The sequence below is a fragment of the Mesoplodon bidens genome, assembly GCF_964165515.1.
Source record: "Mesoplodon bidens genome assembly, chromosome: X".
Taxonomy (NCBI): domain Eukaryota; kingdom Metazoa; phylum Chordata; class Mammalia; order Artiodactyla; family Ziphiidae; genus Mesoplodon; species Mesoplodon bidens.
In genome coordinates this window covers 120,129,796-120,145,169 of record NC_138163.1, presented here as the reverse complement: position 1 = coordinate 120,145,169, position 15,374 = coordinate 120,129,796, and the positions used below count along the sequence as shown (strand labels likewise).

Sequence of the window (15,374 nt, the reverse complement as noted above, 5' to 3'; positions counted from 1 at the left end):
CGGGAAGATCCCACATGCCGCGGAGAAACTAAGCCTGTGCGCCACAACTACTGAGCCTGCGCTCTAGAGCCTGCAAGCTACAACTACTGAGCCTGCATGCCACAACTACTGAAGCCCGCGTGCCTAGAGCCCATGCTCTGCAACAAGAGAAGCCACTGCAATGAGAAGACCGTGCACCGCAACGAAGGGTAGCCCCCACTCGCCCCAACTAGAGAAAGCCCACGCGCAGCATCGAAGACCCAATGCAACCAAAAATTAAAAAAAAAAAGTATATATAAAGAAAAAAAGGGTATATACTTCCTAACATCAAGCTACAGTCTTAAAGGCATTTAAAAAGTGTAGTGCTTAGTGTTTGTAGCACATCAATGCAACTAACTTCAGAGGGTGTTTTGGCAACTCTTTAAAAATTTTCTTTACATTTTTTATTTTTAAAGCACTTTGTTGAGGTATGATTGACATATGAAAGCTTTACACATTTAATGTATACATTTGATGAGTTTGGGGATAAGTATACACCTGAGAAATCATCACCACCAGCAAAGCCGTAAACATTCATCACCTCACAAAGTTTACTCCCATCCTGTCATCGTTCCTATTCTTCCTCTTCCCCTCCTTCTCCCTCTCCTTCTCCATCTTAGTAAGAACACTTAACATAAGATGTACCCTTTTAGCAAATTTTAAGTGTACAGTACAGTATTGTTAGCTGTAGACACTATGCCATATAGAGGATCTCCAGAACTCTGTATCCTTTGAATATTATCTCTCCAACTTCTCTTCCTTTTTAACCCCTGGGAGCCACCATTCTACTCTCTGCTTCTCTGAGTTTGACTGTTTTAGAGTCCACATATAAGTGAGATCATGCAGAATGTTTTTTTTCCTCCTGTATCTGGCTAATTTCACTTAGCATAATGTCCTCTTCCATCCATCTTGTCACAAACGATGGAATTTTAAGGCTGAATAATATCCCACTGTATATATATATATCACATTTTCTTTATCCATTCATCTGTCAATGGACATATAGGTATTTTGGCAACTCCTAATCTGAACATGAATAGGGGCTTTGGAAAAATAAAACTTTAAGAAGGCTTGTCAATTTAGGTCCAAATTTTTTATTTCCTGTTTAAAAGCTCTTTAAAAAAATTTTTTTTAAAATTTGAAGTATAGTTAATTTGCAATGTTGTGTTAGTTTTAGGACCAAATTGTAATAGATTTTGAAAGTTCGAACTCTTAGACTTTAAATAAACAAAACCTTGAAATTACTGATTGGCTCAAATGGTTTTATGGAAAAAACTAATCTGTAACAAAAACTTGGCATTGAATTTTTGAGCAAAGTGTACAAAAGTTCCAAGTAGGACAGGGCAAGGAAGGACGGGGCTCTGACATTTACAACAGGAAGCATTTTCTCTTCCTCTTCTTGGCACAGAGGGTGGGCACGGTTTTTTGAAAATAAAATATTGTATTAGGGAGTAGAATTTGAATTAAAGCTATTAGCTTAATATTATTAATTATATATATCTTTCCTTATTTTTTGAATGTTTGATCTGTCAGGTGTTGATAAGAGTTGTAACTTTCCACTACTATTGATGTTTTTTCAGTTTCTATCATAGTTTTTTTGCTTTTACATATTTCCATGCTGTTTTAACACATACAAATTCATAATGACTTCAAGTTCAAGATAGACTAGAGAAGACACATTTATTTTTACTTCTTTTTGAAATCACATTGAGGAAGAAGTATAAAAATTCAGAGAAAAAAGAAAACCTGAGAGGTATGCCACTTGTAGACCAGAATATGATGAATTTCTGGTTGAATAAAGCAATTGGGAATCAATTAATGGCAAAGCCCTAGCGAGCTTAGTGAACCTGTGGCCCTATTTGGAAAGTTGGAAGGACCATCCCCAAATAGTCATTCTGTGTTTTCCCCAGTGTCAAAAGTGGGGACATCCTAGGAGAAAGAGCAAGCCATGGGCACAGCCAGATTATTAAAGTTATGGAAAGCCAAGCCTTTTACTTATCAGTATAGATGTCTCTAGTGGTTTTCCTCCTGAGCTAATGCCAAAAATTTGGCTCTCTGAATTGCAAATTCATCCATAGGAAATTCCAAAGTGGGTACTGTGGGGGAGAAAGTTAAGGGCAGTGCTTTAGGTAGCTTGTAGTATCCTGAGGGATATCGGACCTCCAGTACCTGCAAGATGGGCTACTCATCCACCATAAAGGAAAGCCTGGCTAGTTACATGGTTCCTTTCTCTCCCTTGACCTCATTCTAGACAGGACTCCTTTGGTTAGAGCTTAGGTTCATTGCTAGGCAAACAGGGATTCTCACTTGGGCTGAGGAAATACAGCCCAGCTATCAGAATGTAACTCTAGACCCTCATCTACAAATATGAATGGACAACCTGTAAGAACTGTGCTTTTGAGGAAAACCATCAGTCTGAAAGAGAGGCACCAAATTCAACAAACTGAATAATGAAACAGCAGAGGAGACAGGTTAATATAGGGTACAGAATAAACTTTAAAATCTTCAGAGATTTTTGAGAAGATACAGTATCCACTGAAAAAAGATTGCTGTGAAAAAGAAACTAAGTTTATTTTGGAATTAAAGCATGATCTTTTAAGTAAAAATTCAGTAGATGGAGTGAAGATCAAATTAGCTTAGAAGGAAGAGTTTAGGGATTCTGAGAATGTAATAGAAAGACAAAGATAGAAAATACAGGAGAAGAAGTTAAAGCAATATGGAGGCTAGGTTTAGGAGTTCTTACATCCTATAATGGAAATTCTAGTAAGAATGAACAGAGAAAATGGAAGCAAGTATTGAAACAGAAGAAAATTTCTTGAGTTCAAGAAGGGCTCAAATCCTTTGATTGGAAGATTCCCACTGGGTTCTGGATGTAAGACCACCAGAGCTTGTTAGAGTGGTAGCAGTGAAAATAAAGGGGACATGATGAATTTAAGAGTGGGTGACTGTGAGACATTTAAGGGCTGAATTGGTAAGAGAAGTGAAATAGCATTCCAGATTTGAAAATTAGATATCTGAAGAAATGATAGCTGCATTTCCCACATTGAACAATGTGGGAAAAAATTGGGAAAGAAATTCGTAGCTTAAGAGGGAAGATATTAATTAGGCTTTAAGTGTAAATTTTCACCAGTTCCAATTTCCTTCTAAGAGAAATTCTGTTACAGGTGGATCTGCTTTTGTTTCTGTTTACTGTAGCTTGAGCAATTTCATCTAATCTGTACGATACAGTTTGGTTTTCTGAGCATGGCTTAAGGAGAGGAACTAGAGTCAAGTCATAAAATTAAAAGGCATGGAGTTTTGGGAAGACCAAAAGCAGACAAATGATTCTTGTATGCTTATGACAAAAAGCAAAGTGAAAATATAAGCACCTTCCCCAAGAGGGAGATCATGAAAGTGTCTAGGCATCGAAAGATGTATTATCAGCTCGGTGGTTTGTGACCACCTAGAGGGGTGGGATAGGGAGGGTGGGAGGGAGGGAGACGCAAGAGGGAAGAGATATGGGAACATATTTATATGTATAACTGATTCACCTTGTTATAAAGCAGAAACTAACACACCATCGTAAAGCAATTATACTCCAATAAAGATGTTTAAAAAAAAGAAATTATATTCATTATCCCAGATTTAAGACAGATAAAATGCCACTGCTATACCTATTAACTTGGCATGGTATTTTTATTGCTTTATTTTGAAGAAGAAAATTGTGAATTTCCTGAGTTTCTCTCAAACCAATATTTCCCTTAAAATGGTACGTTTTTCTGTTGTGACTTCTTCCATAGCATTTTTAGGATCATGACTCCTGCATCTGGGAAGGGAATATTTTACGGAGCTTAAGGTGAGAGTGACGTCTCGGAAGTATTTTGAGGGCATTTGATAATCAGACTGAACATTAGTATGTGTTCGCCCAAAGCGTTAGGTTCTTGGTTCTCTGAACTGTTCTGCTTATTTGTCTTCAGATTCAGCTGTTCTCTGGGCTTGGTTTTTGCAGCAAAGGTAGGGGCACTTTGCATTACATCATCAGCTTGCGCTCCCCACCCTTACTTTATCACAATCCTGAGAACTTTCCTGAGTAGGTTCTATCCTAAGAACATTGGTTTCATTCTGGTTGTGAGAGAGATTTACTTCTAACCCCACAGGGATTACAAAGTTGAAGTATAGTCATCTCTGCTTAGAAGTTCAAAACATGTTTTTTTCCTGATTTGAGTTTTTATAATGACAAAATAGAAGGAAAAATAACCAGTCAAAACTGTTTGTTGAACAACTATTGCTTACCTGAGCCAAAATAAGGTGAGTGGTCACCCTCCATTTGGGCCAGAGTATCTGTTAGGAAATGGGTATGATGTGAAATGTTGAGAAATAAGTGTGTTATGGTAGCTTGGGTTAGTATTTCAGAGCACCCTGAATTTTGGGGAACTGCTAAAGCTTTCTGAGCAGGGGAGTTCCATGATCAAAGCAGTACTTCCGAGGATTAGTCTGCCCACAGATTGCAGGAATGCCCTGGCATTTGGCACCAGCCCTTACTTGTAGGTTCCTGGTCATTTGTTGTGGGAGTGGCAGAAAGCGAAAGGCCAGTTGAGACGCTATTTTTGTTCCCTGGGGATCAGGAAATATGAAGCTGAGAGTGAATGGTGACAGTGGGAGTAAAAAGGGACAGATTCCTGGGAAGTTGTGGAGAAGGAAGGGACAGTCTGACAACCTGACGGAATATAAGCAGGGAAGAAGGAAAAGGCCTTAGTGGTCATGTCAGGAGAAAGCAAGGTTTTCTCCTGATGAAAATGTTCAGCATGGGACTTCTCTGTTTGTATATAGTGGTTAAGAATCCGCCTGCCATTGCAGGGGACATGGGTTCGATCCCTGGTCTGGGAAGATCCCACATGCTACAGAGCAACTAAGCACGTGTGCTACAACTGTTGAGCCTGCGCTCTACAGCCCTCAAGCCACAGCTCCTGAGCCCACGTGCCACAGCTCCTGAGCCCAGGCGCTGCAACTACTGAAGCCCCTGTGCTCTAGGGCCCGCGTGCAGCAGCTACTGAGCCCACGTGCTGCAACTATTGAAGCCTGGGCGCCTAGAGCCCGTGCTCCACAACAAGAGAAGCCACCGCAATGAGAAGCCCGCGCACCACAACGAAGAGTAGCCCCCACTCGCTGCAACTAGAGAAAGCCCGCACACAGCAATAAAGACCCAACGTGCGCCCCCCCCCAGAAAAAAGATGGTGGAGGTGTTAGGTACTACCCTGAGTATGTGGATTTGGGGAATCATCTTTGTGCAAATGTTAGTTGAAACCCTGGAATAAAGAAAAGAGAAGGGGGCTGAGTGTCCCACCCTGGGCAGGGTTGCAGTAGTGGGAGAGGAGCAGCAGAGTAAACAGCAGTTGGGAAGATGGGAAGAGGACTAGGATGTCACTTAAACTGAGGTAGGAGAGAATTTCAAAATCGAGGGGATTATCCATCAAACTCTAGTAGAAAAGCTGAGAAAAGGAGTTATTGTGCGGGTGGAGAATTCTTAGAGTTGATGGGTTTGGGTTTATGTAGGGAAATTGGGGAGAGGAGCCTTAAATACCTTAAGGAACCCCGTTTATTGCCTTCTAAATTGGCTTGATTTCATGTATACTATGCCATTATGCTTAGAAAATTAGCTTATGTTTATCATTTTGTAATTACATTTTTAAAAGGGGAGAAAGAATTATGGCTAGAGGTGATTTTGATGGGGAGAGAGCAGTGACAGCTTATTCAGAGCATGTACGTTTTCCATTTTTTATAGTTGAAATTTTTTTTGTTTTTTGGTCCTTTTGTTTGAAGCACTTTGAGTAAATAACGTGAAACATGCTCTTTCCTGAAAATGAATAGAATATGTCTCAGAGTTGACAAGCTGAAAATCTGTTTATTAACATTAATTAAATGAGTTTCTCATGGATATTTCATTAAGGAGTATATATATGTATATAAATGCAAGTTTGGCATCTGAAAATAAGACAAATAATCATAATTTACAGCAAACAAGTAGAGTCAGGGAAAAAGGAAAAAAGATAAAGTGCTATAGAAATTCAGAGGGGGGAGAGATTATTTTCAGCTTTTTCTTTTTGTGTGTGTGGGGAAGGGGACTTGGGGGAAGATCCAAGCAGAGATGATAGGGGAAAGGTGTTCTGGGTAGAAGAAACCCTGAGCCAAATATAGAGTTTGGGTCTTATGTGGACATGGGGCATTTTTGTTTGGTTGAAGTGTGTTCATATGGTGGTTGGGTGAGGTGCTTGAAGGAGAGTTAGGGAAGATAATGAGAGAAAGATCTTTTGCAGCTAGAACTTAGAAGATGGCAGGATTTTCAACTTTATTTGTAGGCAGCAGGGAGCCATTAAACATTTTTTGAACAGAGGCCTGATATCACCTGCCTGATGCTTTGGAAAAATGATTCTTGTTGTTATTTGAAATTTTAGTAAGCAGCATGTGGCACTTATATCATCAGCAAAAAATGATAAAAGTAAAAGAAAGATGCATCTAATAGAACCATTTAGGTTGGATTAGAAAGTGAGAAAGTAGAGATAAGGAAACCAGTGAGGGAGGAGATTTATGTAATACTTGAAACATGAGTAAGCCCTAATCCCTGATGTGTGCTCTTTTGAAGCAGTGATCAGTACTAAGTAGTATATTATTTGATTGGTTTTTTTTGTTTTAAGTTTTTGGCTTAAGTAGAAAAGGAAGCATTAAGGTCATTGGGGTGGCTTGGAAAAACTCAAGACAGACTGTAGCTGGACCTCAGAAAGGTCTAGAACCAGGAGCTAAAAAGCTATTATTGGTAAGCCTCCCTTCCCTGCTCCCTCTCCTCTATTTCTCAGGGCGTTCACTGGACTCTTTTTATTATTATTATTATTTTTTTTTTTTTTCTTTGCGGTACGCGGGCCTCTCACTGTTGTGGCCTCTCCCGTTGCGGAGCACAGATTCCGGATGCACAGGCTCAGCGGCCATGGCTCACGGGCCCAGCCGCTCCGCGGCATGTGGGATCTTCCCGGACTGGGGCATGAACGTGTGTCCCCTGCATCGGCAGGCGGACTCTCAACCACTGCGCCACCAGGGAAGCCCTCTTTTTATTATTTATTTGTAAACTTTATCTCACTGGTCTAAGCTGAAGTGGGAAAATGGCCTTCCTCACCTCCTATGTTCCAGCTGCCAGGAGAGGAGAGGGGAGAGAGAGACAGAGACAGAGAGACAAAGATTGACTGAGTGACCTTTGCTCATGGTTTCGATTCTCAGGGATAGGACTTTGATTTTATTGTGCTCAAAGATGAACTTATTTTTACCGTTTTATAGTTAGTGCCAATCAACTATGGCCAGGAGAGTATAAATACACTGCAGGAATTTACTTCTCTAGATTGGGGGATTAGTTTTTTGTGATTTTTGGGGTTTTTTTTTTTTGGTGGCTTATTTATTTATTTAAAAAAATTTTTGTTTATTTTTGGCTGCACCGCAGCTTCGTTGCTGCGTACAGGCTTTCTCTAGTTGTGGCAAGTGGGGGCTACTCTTCGTTGCTGTGCGTGGACTTCTCATTGCGGTGGCTTCTCTTGTTGCGGAGGACAGGCTCTAGGTGCACGGGATTCAGTAGTTGTGGCATGCGGCCCCAGTAGTTGTGGCCCACAGGCTCTAGAGCGCAGGCTCAGTAGTTGTGGCACACGGGCTTAGTTGCTCCTCGGCATGTGGGATCTTCCCGGACCAGGACTTGAACCTGTGTCCCCTGCATTGGCAGGCAGATTCTTAACCACTGCGCCACCAGGGAAGCCCGATTGGGGGATTAGTTAAGAGGTCATTGTAAGTTAGGCAGAAATCCCAAAGGGTGTTTACTATAATTATGCACTTTGGATCTTTAACCGTTGTTTAATGTATTGGTTGAAAGATAGCAGACTATGTTAAATTCAGGGAAGTAATATGAAAATTGTGCAGGAATTTCCTCCCGATAAGCTACAGAGTATAAATTGAACCTTAATAAAGCCGGTTACCCTTGTGGGAGTGAGGAGTATACAGAGTGAGAGGAGGCCAGAGTGCTGGGGTGCTGGAAATGTTCTCTAGCTTGATCTGGGTAGAGTAGTGATTACACAGATTTATGCATGTGTCAGAATGCATCAAGACGTTTGCAGTGTGTATGTATGTACGTATGTATGTATGATGTATGTAAGCAGTATCTCAAAATGTCGAGGCAAAGCTGACTTACTTGATTTATCCACCTTCCTTGTCATATAGATGCCCATGTATCATTATGTTTTTGGCAATTTAATTTTAACTTTTCCCTTTTATTTCAGATAGACACATTTTTGATAGATGTTCATCTGTCACATAATTTTTGGTGTTTCAGAAATGTAAATAGTATGATGACATTTTTTAATACATATATTTAAAAAAGTAATACTTGGTTTACTTTTTTGCCTAATTTAGGAGCTGTGACTGATGAGAATTAAAGGCCATGGATGAAGATGGACTTGAATTACAACCACAAGAGCCAAACTCATATTTTGATGCAACAGGTATAACTACTGGGGTTGTTCCACTTCCCACCTACCAGATTTGGAGTTGGTTGTCAAGTGGAAAAATTGCTAGATGCTGTCATTGATATTTACACTTAGGTATCTTTTTATCCTATCAAGCTTACAGATGTTAAAGTGAGTATATTATTATTCCCCTCCTTAAAAATTTGGCTCCCTCATAACCAACACTCATTCTTGTCAGTAACAGCAACATTATCAAAACCTTAGTGTTTACTTCAGTCCTGTTAAAGTTCTCCCTTTGAAAATATTCCTTGCTTACATCTCTTCATTCTACTTTCTTCCACATAGACCATTACCCGGCAGGTAAAGTATAAACCTAAGGCCCTCCATGTTCTGACCCCATCCTACTTTTAAAATCCTCTCTCTCACAAGTTAGCAAAAGGAGTCTTACCTCACTCCCCAAACTGTACAAGGAGAATTAAATTTATGAAGTTCTAAAAATGGGAAAAAAGTATTCACAATTTTGGATTACTCATGGTTCCAGTTATATAACATACTGAAGTGATTATGCTAGGTTTTGTAATATAAAATGGTTTTATATCACACTAACTAGCTACCCTTATAAATAAAATGTTAATGAGTTTTCCACTGGACTTGAAATGACTGTATTGTGTACTAAAGAAATAGCAATTAACTTTATCAGGAAATTAAATATTAGCAATTTTTAATTTTAACTTTTCTTTAATCTCTAAATCTAATGGGGGTTTGTATATTTTTCTTAACAATTTGGGATAGTCTTTTGACTCACATTTGGTAATTTCAGCTTGATAATTATAAATGCAAAGTTATGATTCTTTCTTCTTTAGAACATGAAGTATAATTAATGTGCTTGAAAGAGAGACTAAGCTCTTTGGAGAAAAACGCCCACCATTTACTAGCTTAAATGTTGCCACAAGCAAGCCTGGATCATGGGCTAATGGGTAGATTGAAGGGCTGTTGCATTTTAGCCCTGATTGTTAACACTTATGGTGTTTGTTTATCTTTGAGCAAGTCACTTAATCTGCCAGGGCCTCCATTTTCATATGTCCTAATAATAATGAAACCTTTCATTACAGTTTTTCAGAACACTTCCCATATATTCCCATTTGATCATCACAGCAGTCCTGTGAGGTATGCATGGCAGATACTACTGTCCTCATTTCACTGATGAGGAAACCGAAACTCAGAGGTTAAATGACTTGCCCAAGGTCACAAAACTAATAAGTGTCCAAATCCTGCTCTCTGATTTAGATTTTTTTAACCAGTACTCTTGCCACTAAATGCTTTCATCTTCATGTCTGCAAAATGGAGATTACAGTGATCTATTGCTTGATGTTAGTATTGAGAATATTGAAAACAGTATAAAGCATTTTGTAGAATTTCTATGGGAATTAAAGCAAGCACTCTTTATTATTTCTAGGTGTAAATAAAATGGATATTAACTGGCTTTAAGATTTCTTACATTTTTAAAGGTTCTTTGGCCCTTGTTGATTATTTGTGTTTGTTTAAAAAAAAAAAAAAAGCCATGTGTCTCTCTGAGGGCCTGGCCATTGACACAGAGTCATTGAGTTAGGCAGCTGCTTGGACTCAGCCTGGTCTGAGTCACATCCACAAGCACTAATCGACTGAATAGCTTTTTAGGTAAGACTTTTATAAAATATTGTTTGCTTTTCTCTGGATCAGGAGCCAAGGTACCAGACTTGTTTTATTTTATCTTACATTATGTTTTTGGCAAGGATATCTGATTTCGATTTTCATTTGTGGCATTTATTCAGAGTAGTATTTACTGAGCACCATAACCTGTGCAAACTGTGTGATCTTGGTGAAGTCATTTAATCTCACTGGGCTTCAATTGATTCAACCCTCTACCTTCACTTGTTAACTGTAGAGTGGACTAGAGTAGGGTTTCTTATGTTCTGAGGAACTGCCAGGGGGATTGGCATATGGGGGGATGGGAGGAAGCTGAACGGAGGCGGACTACCCTGGTGAGGTTGGGGCAGGCCCCACTCCAGCTAACCTCACCTTCCATTGCTCCAGAGCAACTGCACTTTTATTCATCTTATCTGTCCACAGAGGCTCCTTAACCAGTTGTCTTTCCTCTTTAACTGTGGCCTTCTAGCCCTCTTTTTATCTATGGCCCGATTCTTTTTATATTCTGGATTCAGAGGATAGTTTCTGAATTTCTGTAATCATAAATGGAGGATATCGGTGGGATATTGTTCTAGAACAAAGGAGGAGAAAGGGGAAATGAAGGGAAGTAAAAGAAAACATGGGAGAGATGGACAGGAGAAAAAAATATGAGTTGAAAGAGAGATGGAGCAAGAAGGGAAAGAAGTGAAAAACACATAATGAAGGAAAATGGTATATTTGCCACCTGAAGTTGCTTTACTTATTAATTTTTATAATCATCCCTTAAGTACCTATGCATATGGGTTTAGTTTTAGTCAGCCTAGAATATTACTTAAATGAATATATTTTTGTGTGTGACTGCCTCAGTTACTTTGTTTTTCTTTTATTTCCTTACCTGTTAATTGATTTGGGATGAGTATAAAAGTTCTTGTATTAAGAATTTCTATTTCTGATATGATTCAAAAATAGATACTCTCTTTATTTCTTTAATCTATCTTAATGTTTGAGACAACTGAGGAGCTAGTTTGTTTTCCTGGTAGAAATTAAGTAACATTTACATTAATTGAGGTAATCATGCATATATACCTGAAATTTGTGATTTAAATTTTTTTTTTTTTTAAGGAGCTGATGCTACACACATGGATGGTGATCAAATTGTTGTGGAAGTACAAGAAACTGTTTTTGTTTCAGATGTTGTGGATTCAGACATAACTGTGCATAACTTTGTTCCTGATGACCCAGACTCAGTTGTAATCCAAGATGTTATCGAGGACGTTGTTATAGAAGATGTTCAATGTCCCGATATCATGGAAGAAGCAGATGTATCTGAAACGGTCATCATTCCTGAGCAAGTGCTGGGCTCAGATGTAACCGAAGAAGTTTCTTTAGCACATTGCACAGTCCCAGATGATGTTTTAGCTTCTGATATTACTTCAGCCTCAATGTCTATGCCAGAACACGTCTTGACGAGTGAATCCATACATGTGTCTGATGTTGGACATGTTGAACACGTTGTTCATGATAGTGTAGTAGAGGCAGAGATCGTCACTGATCCTCTGACAGCTGACGTAGTGTCAGAAGAAGTATTGGTAGCAGATTGTGCCTCTGAAGCAGTCATAGATGCCAATGGGATTCCTGTGGACCAGCAAGATGATGACAAAAGCAACTGTGAGGACTACCTTATGATTTCCTGTAAGTCTTGGGGTACAGTGATTGTCAAAAGTGTTTTTGAAGGTTGTCTAACATATCAGGGGTGGAATTTTCTTGACTTCTATAAAATTAAATCTCATAGACCTTCCTTCATTGTTGTTTCAGTTTGGAGCCTGTAAGATAACTCAAAATTAAGAAAAGTGGAATGGTACAGAGTAGAATCATTTCTCTGTAAGGACACAGTAGAAAGATGAGATTTCTTCAGTCTAGAGATCAGAGATTGAAAGGACTAGAACTGAACTTTGTGAAATCATGAAGGATCTGATTAGGCTGTTACCAGCCTTCATTAGAATTAGGAACCCTCTTGAAACTTAAAAGGAGTTCAACTTAGAGAAAAATGTATATCCAAACTACTTATATTCTTGTATATGGATGTACAGTACTACTTACGTAATACTATGTACTATGTAAAATGCTCTTTATATAACAGATAACATGGAAAAGAGCTCTGGCATAGTATTTAAACAAATATTCCAAAACATGATTTCAAGTATGATGGACTCATACTAGGTTGTTGAAGAAAAGTAAGGTGTTTTGGAACACACCTCTAACATCTGGGAGAGAACAGCTATGTCTTCTTACAATTTATTTCTTGGTACCACTTTCAGATATCCTGAGGATCCTAATCCTCAGTTGGATAGACCACAGTTCTGACCCAGTATGGAAATTCTAATTATGCCTCTAGGAACTAAACTTCAAACAAATAAAGACTCACAGACTATTTGCTTATATAAATGCACGAGACCATTTGCTTTGCTTAAATACCTGTTATAAAACAGGAATTTAATATAAAATATTGGAGTCCACCAGCATTTTAGGCAATACCTTTTTTTTTTTTTGCGGTACGCGGACCTCTCACTGTTGTGGCCTCTCCCGTTGCGGAGCACAGGCTCCGGACGCGTAGGCTCAGCGGCCATGGCTCACGGGCCCAGCCGCTCTGTGGCATGTGGGATCCTCCCAGACCGGGGCACGAACCCATGTCCCCTGCATTGGCAGGTGGACCCTCAACCACTGTGCCACCAGGGAAGCCCAGGAATTACCTTTTTAAAGTTCTTAAGATTTTGGAAATCAGAGAGTTCTTCGTGTAAAGAGGAGGAAAATGCCTTCATTCAACACGTGTTTACTGTGCCCCTACTTTGTGTCAGACATTTTTGTAGATAGTGCAAATATGGATATGTGCTAAATAAAAATTACACAAAACCATTGTCCTTGGAGAGCTTACAGTCTACAGTGGGAGAGAAAGATAGGTTACACTGTGATGCAGAGGTGTGACTAAATTGCTGTGGAGACAGAATGGAGTTGCTGACCTTTGAACTCAAGGATGAGTTCCTAGTTTTGCAGGATGAAGAAGGACATGGATAGGAGGGAGCCATTCTAGGCAAATGGTATATGGTATGTCAAAAAGATCTTGGCTTCTGCTGGGAATAATGGGAACTTTAGGATGTACTCATATCTTTGTGCACTTTCTGTTTATTTACTTAAAATAAATTTCTAGAAATAATATTGCTGGATCATAGGGTATACATATTTACAAGTCTGGTTTATATTTGCCTCGGTATTTTGCCTAATATAATTCCACCCACCAAGTTTATGAGAATGTCCCTTTCCCTACACTCTGACCAACATAGGGTATTGTTTTCCCTTTTAATTTTTGCCACTCTGACAAGGAAAAATGTAATATCCTGTTTCAAGTTTGAATTTATTTTAGGAAGGTAATCCTGGTAGTAGAAGTTGGAATGGTTCCTACATGAGATAAAGAAGGTCCTAAGTACCTTCATAGTAATGGCAGTAGAGCAGGGGAGCTGGATTTAAGAGAGATTAGGAAGTAAAATGAATGCGATTTGGTGATAGATAGAATAGGGCTAAGGATTTGAGGGAGAAAGAATTCAAGGAGGACACTAAGGTGTCTGCCGTGGGAGATTGGGTGCCTGGTTATGCCATTACCTGGGAGGAGGAATAGATTTGGTGGAAAGAAAATGTTTCAGGACCTGTTAAAAGTTTAGGTTGCTTGCTGGGGACAATCTGGTGGATGTTTTCTGCAAGCAGTTGAAAATATGAATTTGGTGCTTTTGAGAGAGTTTGTGACTAGAGGAAGATATTTGGGACAACGGAATATAGGTAGTACCCTATGTGGAAATGGGTGGTGGTCCACAGAGAGTGCTTGTCAAATAAGAGTGTCAAGTATGGATCCTTTGGGCATTTAAGAAGTAGGCAGAGAAGAGCCCATGAAAATCAGGAGGTTTTAGGAAGAGGAAGAGGAGAAAAATCTTTAGAATGTTTTTAACACTGTCAAAGATAAGCAGAATTTCTAAGAGTGTTAGTTACTGAGGAGGGAGTGGGCTTTTTCGTTAGGCAGTTAGGAGGTCATTGATATCTTTTTGTGTTTTTTTTTGAATTATCCTTTTTGTTTTATTTTTGTGGAAAGGCAACTTTATTTTTTTTAATTTTTAAATTTTTTATTATTATAACTATTAGGTGTAATATAGGCTCAAGGATGTATTGTACAACATGGGGAATATAGCCAATATTTTGTAATAACTATAAATGGAAAGTAACCTTAAAAAAATTGTATAAAAAGTTATTGGTATCTTAATTAGAATAGTTTCAATAAAGCATGGGCCAGTGGAGAAGAGACACTGGATTGAGAAGTTGGTGGAAGTGGTGGAGTAGGTGAAGCAGTTTGTATCAATTGCCGTTTTGGTCAGTGAAGGGACAGAAGAAGCAAGAGTGCAGCTTTTGATGGTTGGATGGATGGTGGAAGTGTGTTGAGCATATATATAGGTTTACAGGTGCAGGACACAAATAGTTGAACAGAGACGGAAGATATAGGAAGGACTAACAGTTGGAGCAGGTTCCAGAGCAGAGGAACAGAGTAGGGTCCAGGGCAGTGGTGGAAGGCTGGTAGGTGAGTCCTAGAGAGAAAGGAGTCCCCTTCTCCGAGACAGGAAGGCAGTTAAGGATCAGGAAAATTGGAGAGCCCGGGCCTGGGACAGTAAGTTTAAAAGGAGTGTTTGAATGTTGGGAGCTATTTTCTCTGTGTAGCAAATTCACCTGCTAATATAGAAGGACTTGCAGACGTTGGGTGGGAGTTGAAGGGTAGTGGCAAAGGGTTGAAAAGCCTATGTCATATGGGGATGGGCCAGGGCAGGAAGCTAAGAACTTATAGATTGCTGAACGAACTGCAGGGGCCAGCTGAGATTGGGAGACTTAAGTTTGTATGTAAGATGCACTATTTAAATGAAAATGCTATTTTTAAATGTAACTGCCGGATTTTCTATCCCACGACTAGGCAACCCAGGGGCAAGGCTGGAGAAAGGAGGGAACTGGGTTCATTGTGCTTTATGAGGGGAGGAGGATCTGGTGAAATACTTGAGAAAGCACTGTCTGTTCTTGACTCCTCTTTCCCTTTTCTGTCCTTTCTGTCTTAAACTTGTTAGCTAAGGAGTAAAGTTCATGGCATTAGTTCGACCTTCAGCTGCACACTGTCTCTTACCTTTATTACTCTTTTAG

The 15,374-nt window shown here is 39.4% G+C and overlaps 1 protein-coding gene across 5 annotated transcripts in view; it reads left to right on the top strand.

The window, feature by feature from the left end:
* The window catches only part of ZFX (zinc finger protein X-linked), a 59,481-nt gene that overhangs the window by 21,066 nt on the left and 23,041 nt on the right, over positions 1-15,374 (top strand). For 4 of the 5 annotated variants that reach the window (XM_081222469.1, XM_081222465.1, XM_081222467.1 and 1 more), the window contains exons 2-3: positions 8,437-8,525; positions 11,277-11,846. In XM_081222469.1, coding sequence (XP_081078595.1) covers positions 8,465-8,525; positions 11,277-11,846 — 631 coding nt within the window. In that variant the 5' untranslated portion in view covers positions 8,437-8,464. Of the gene's footprint in view, positions 1-8,436; positions 8,526-9,597; positions 9,657-11,276; positions 11,847-15,374 lie in introns of those variants that run through there. The other variant, XM_081222468.1, reaches the window with a different exon arrangement.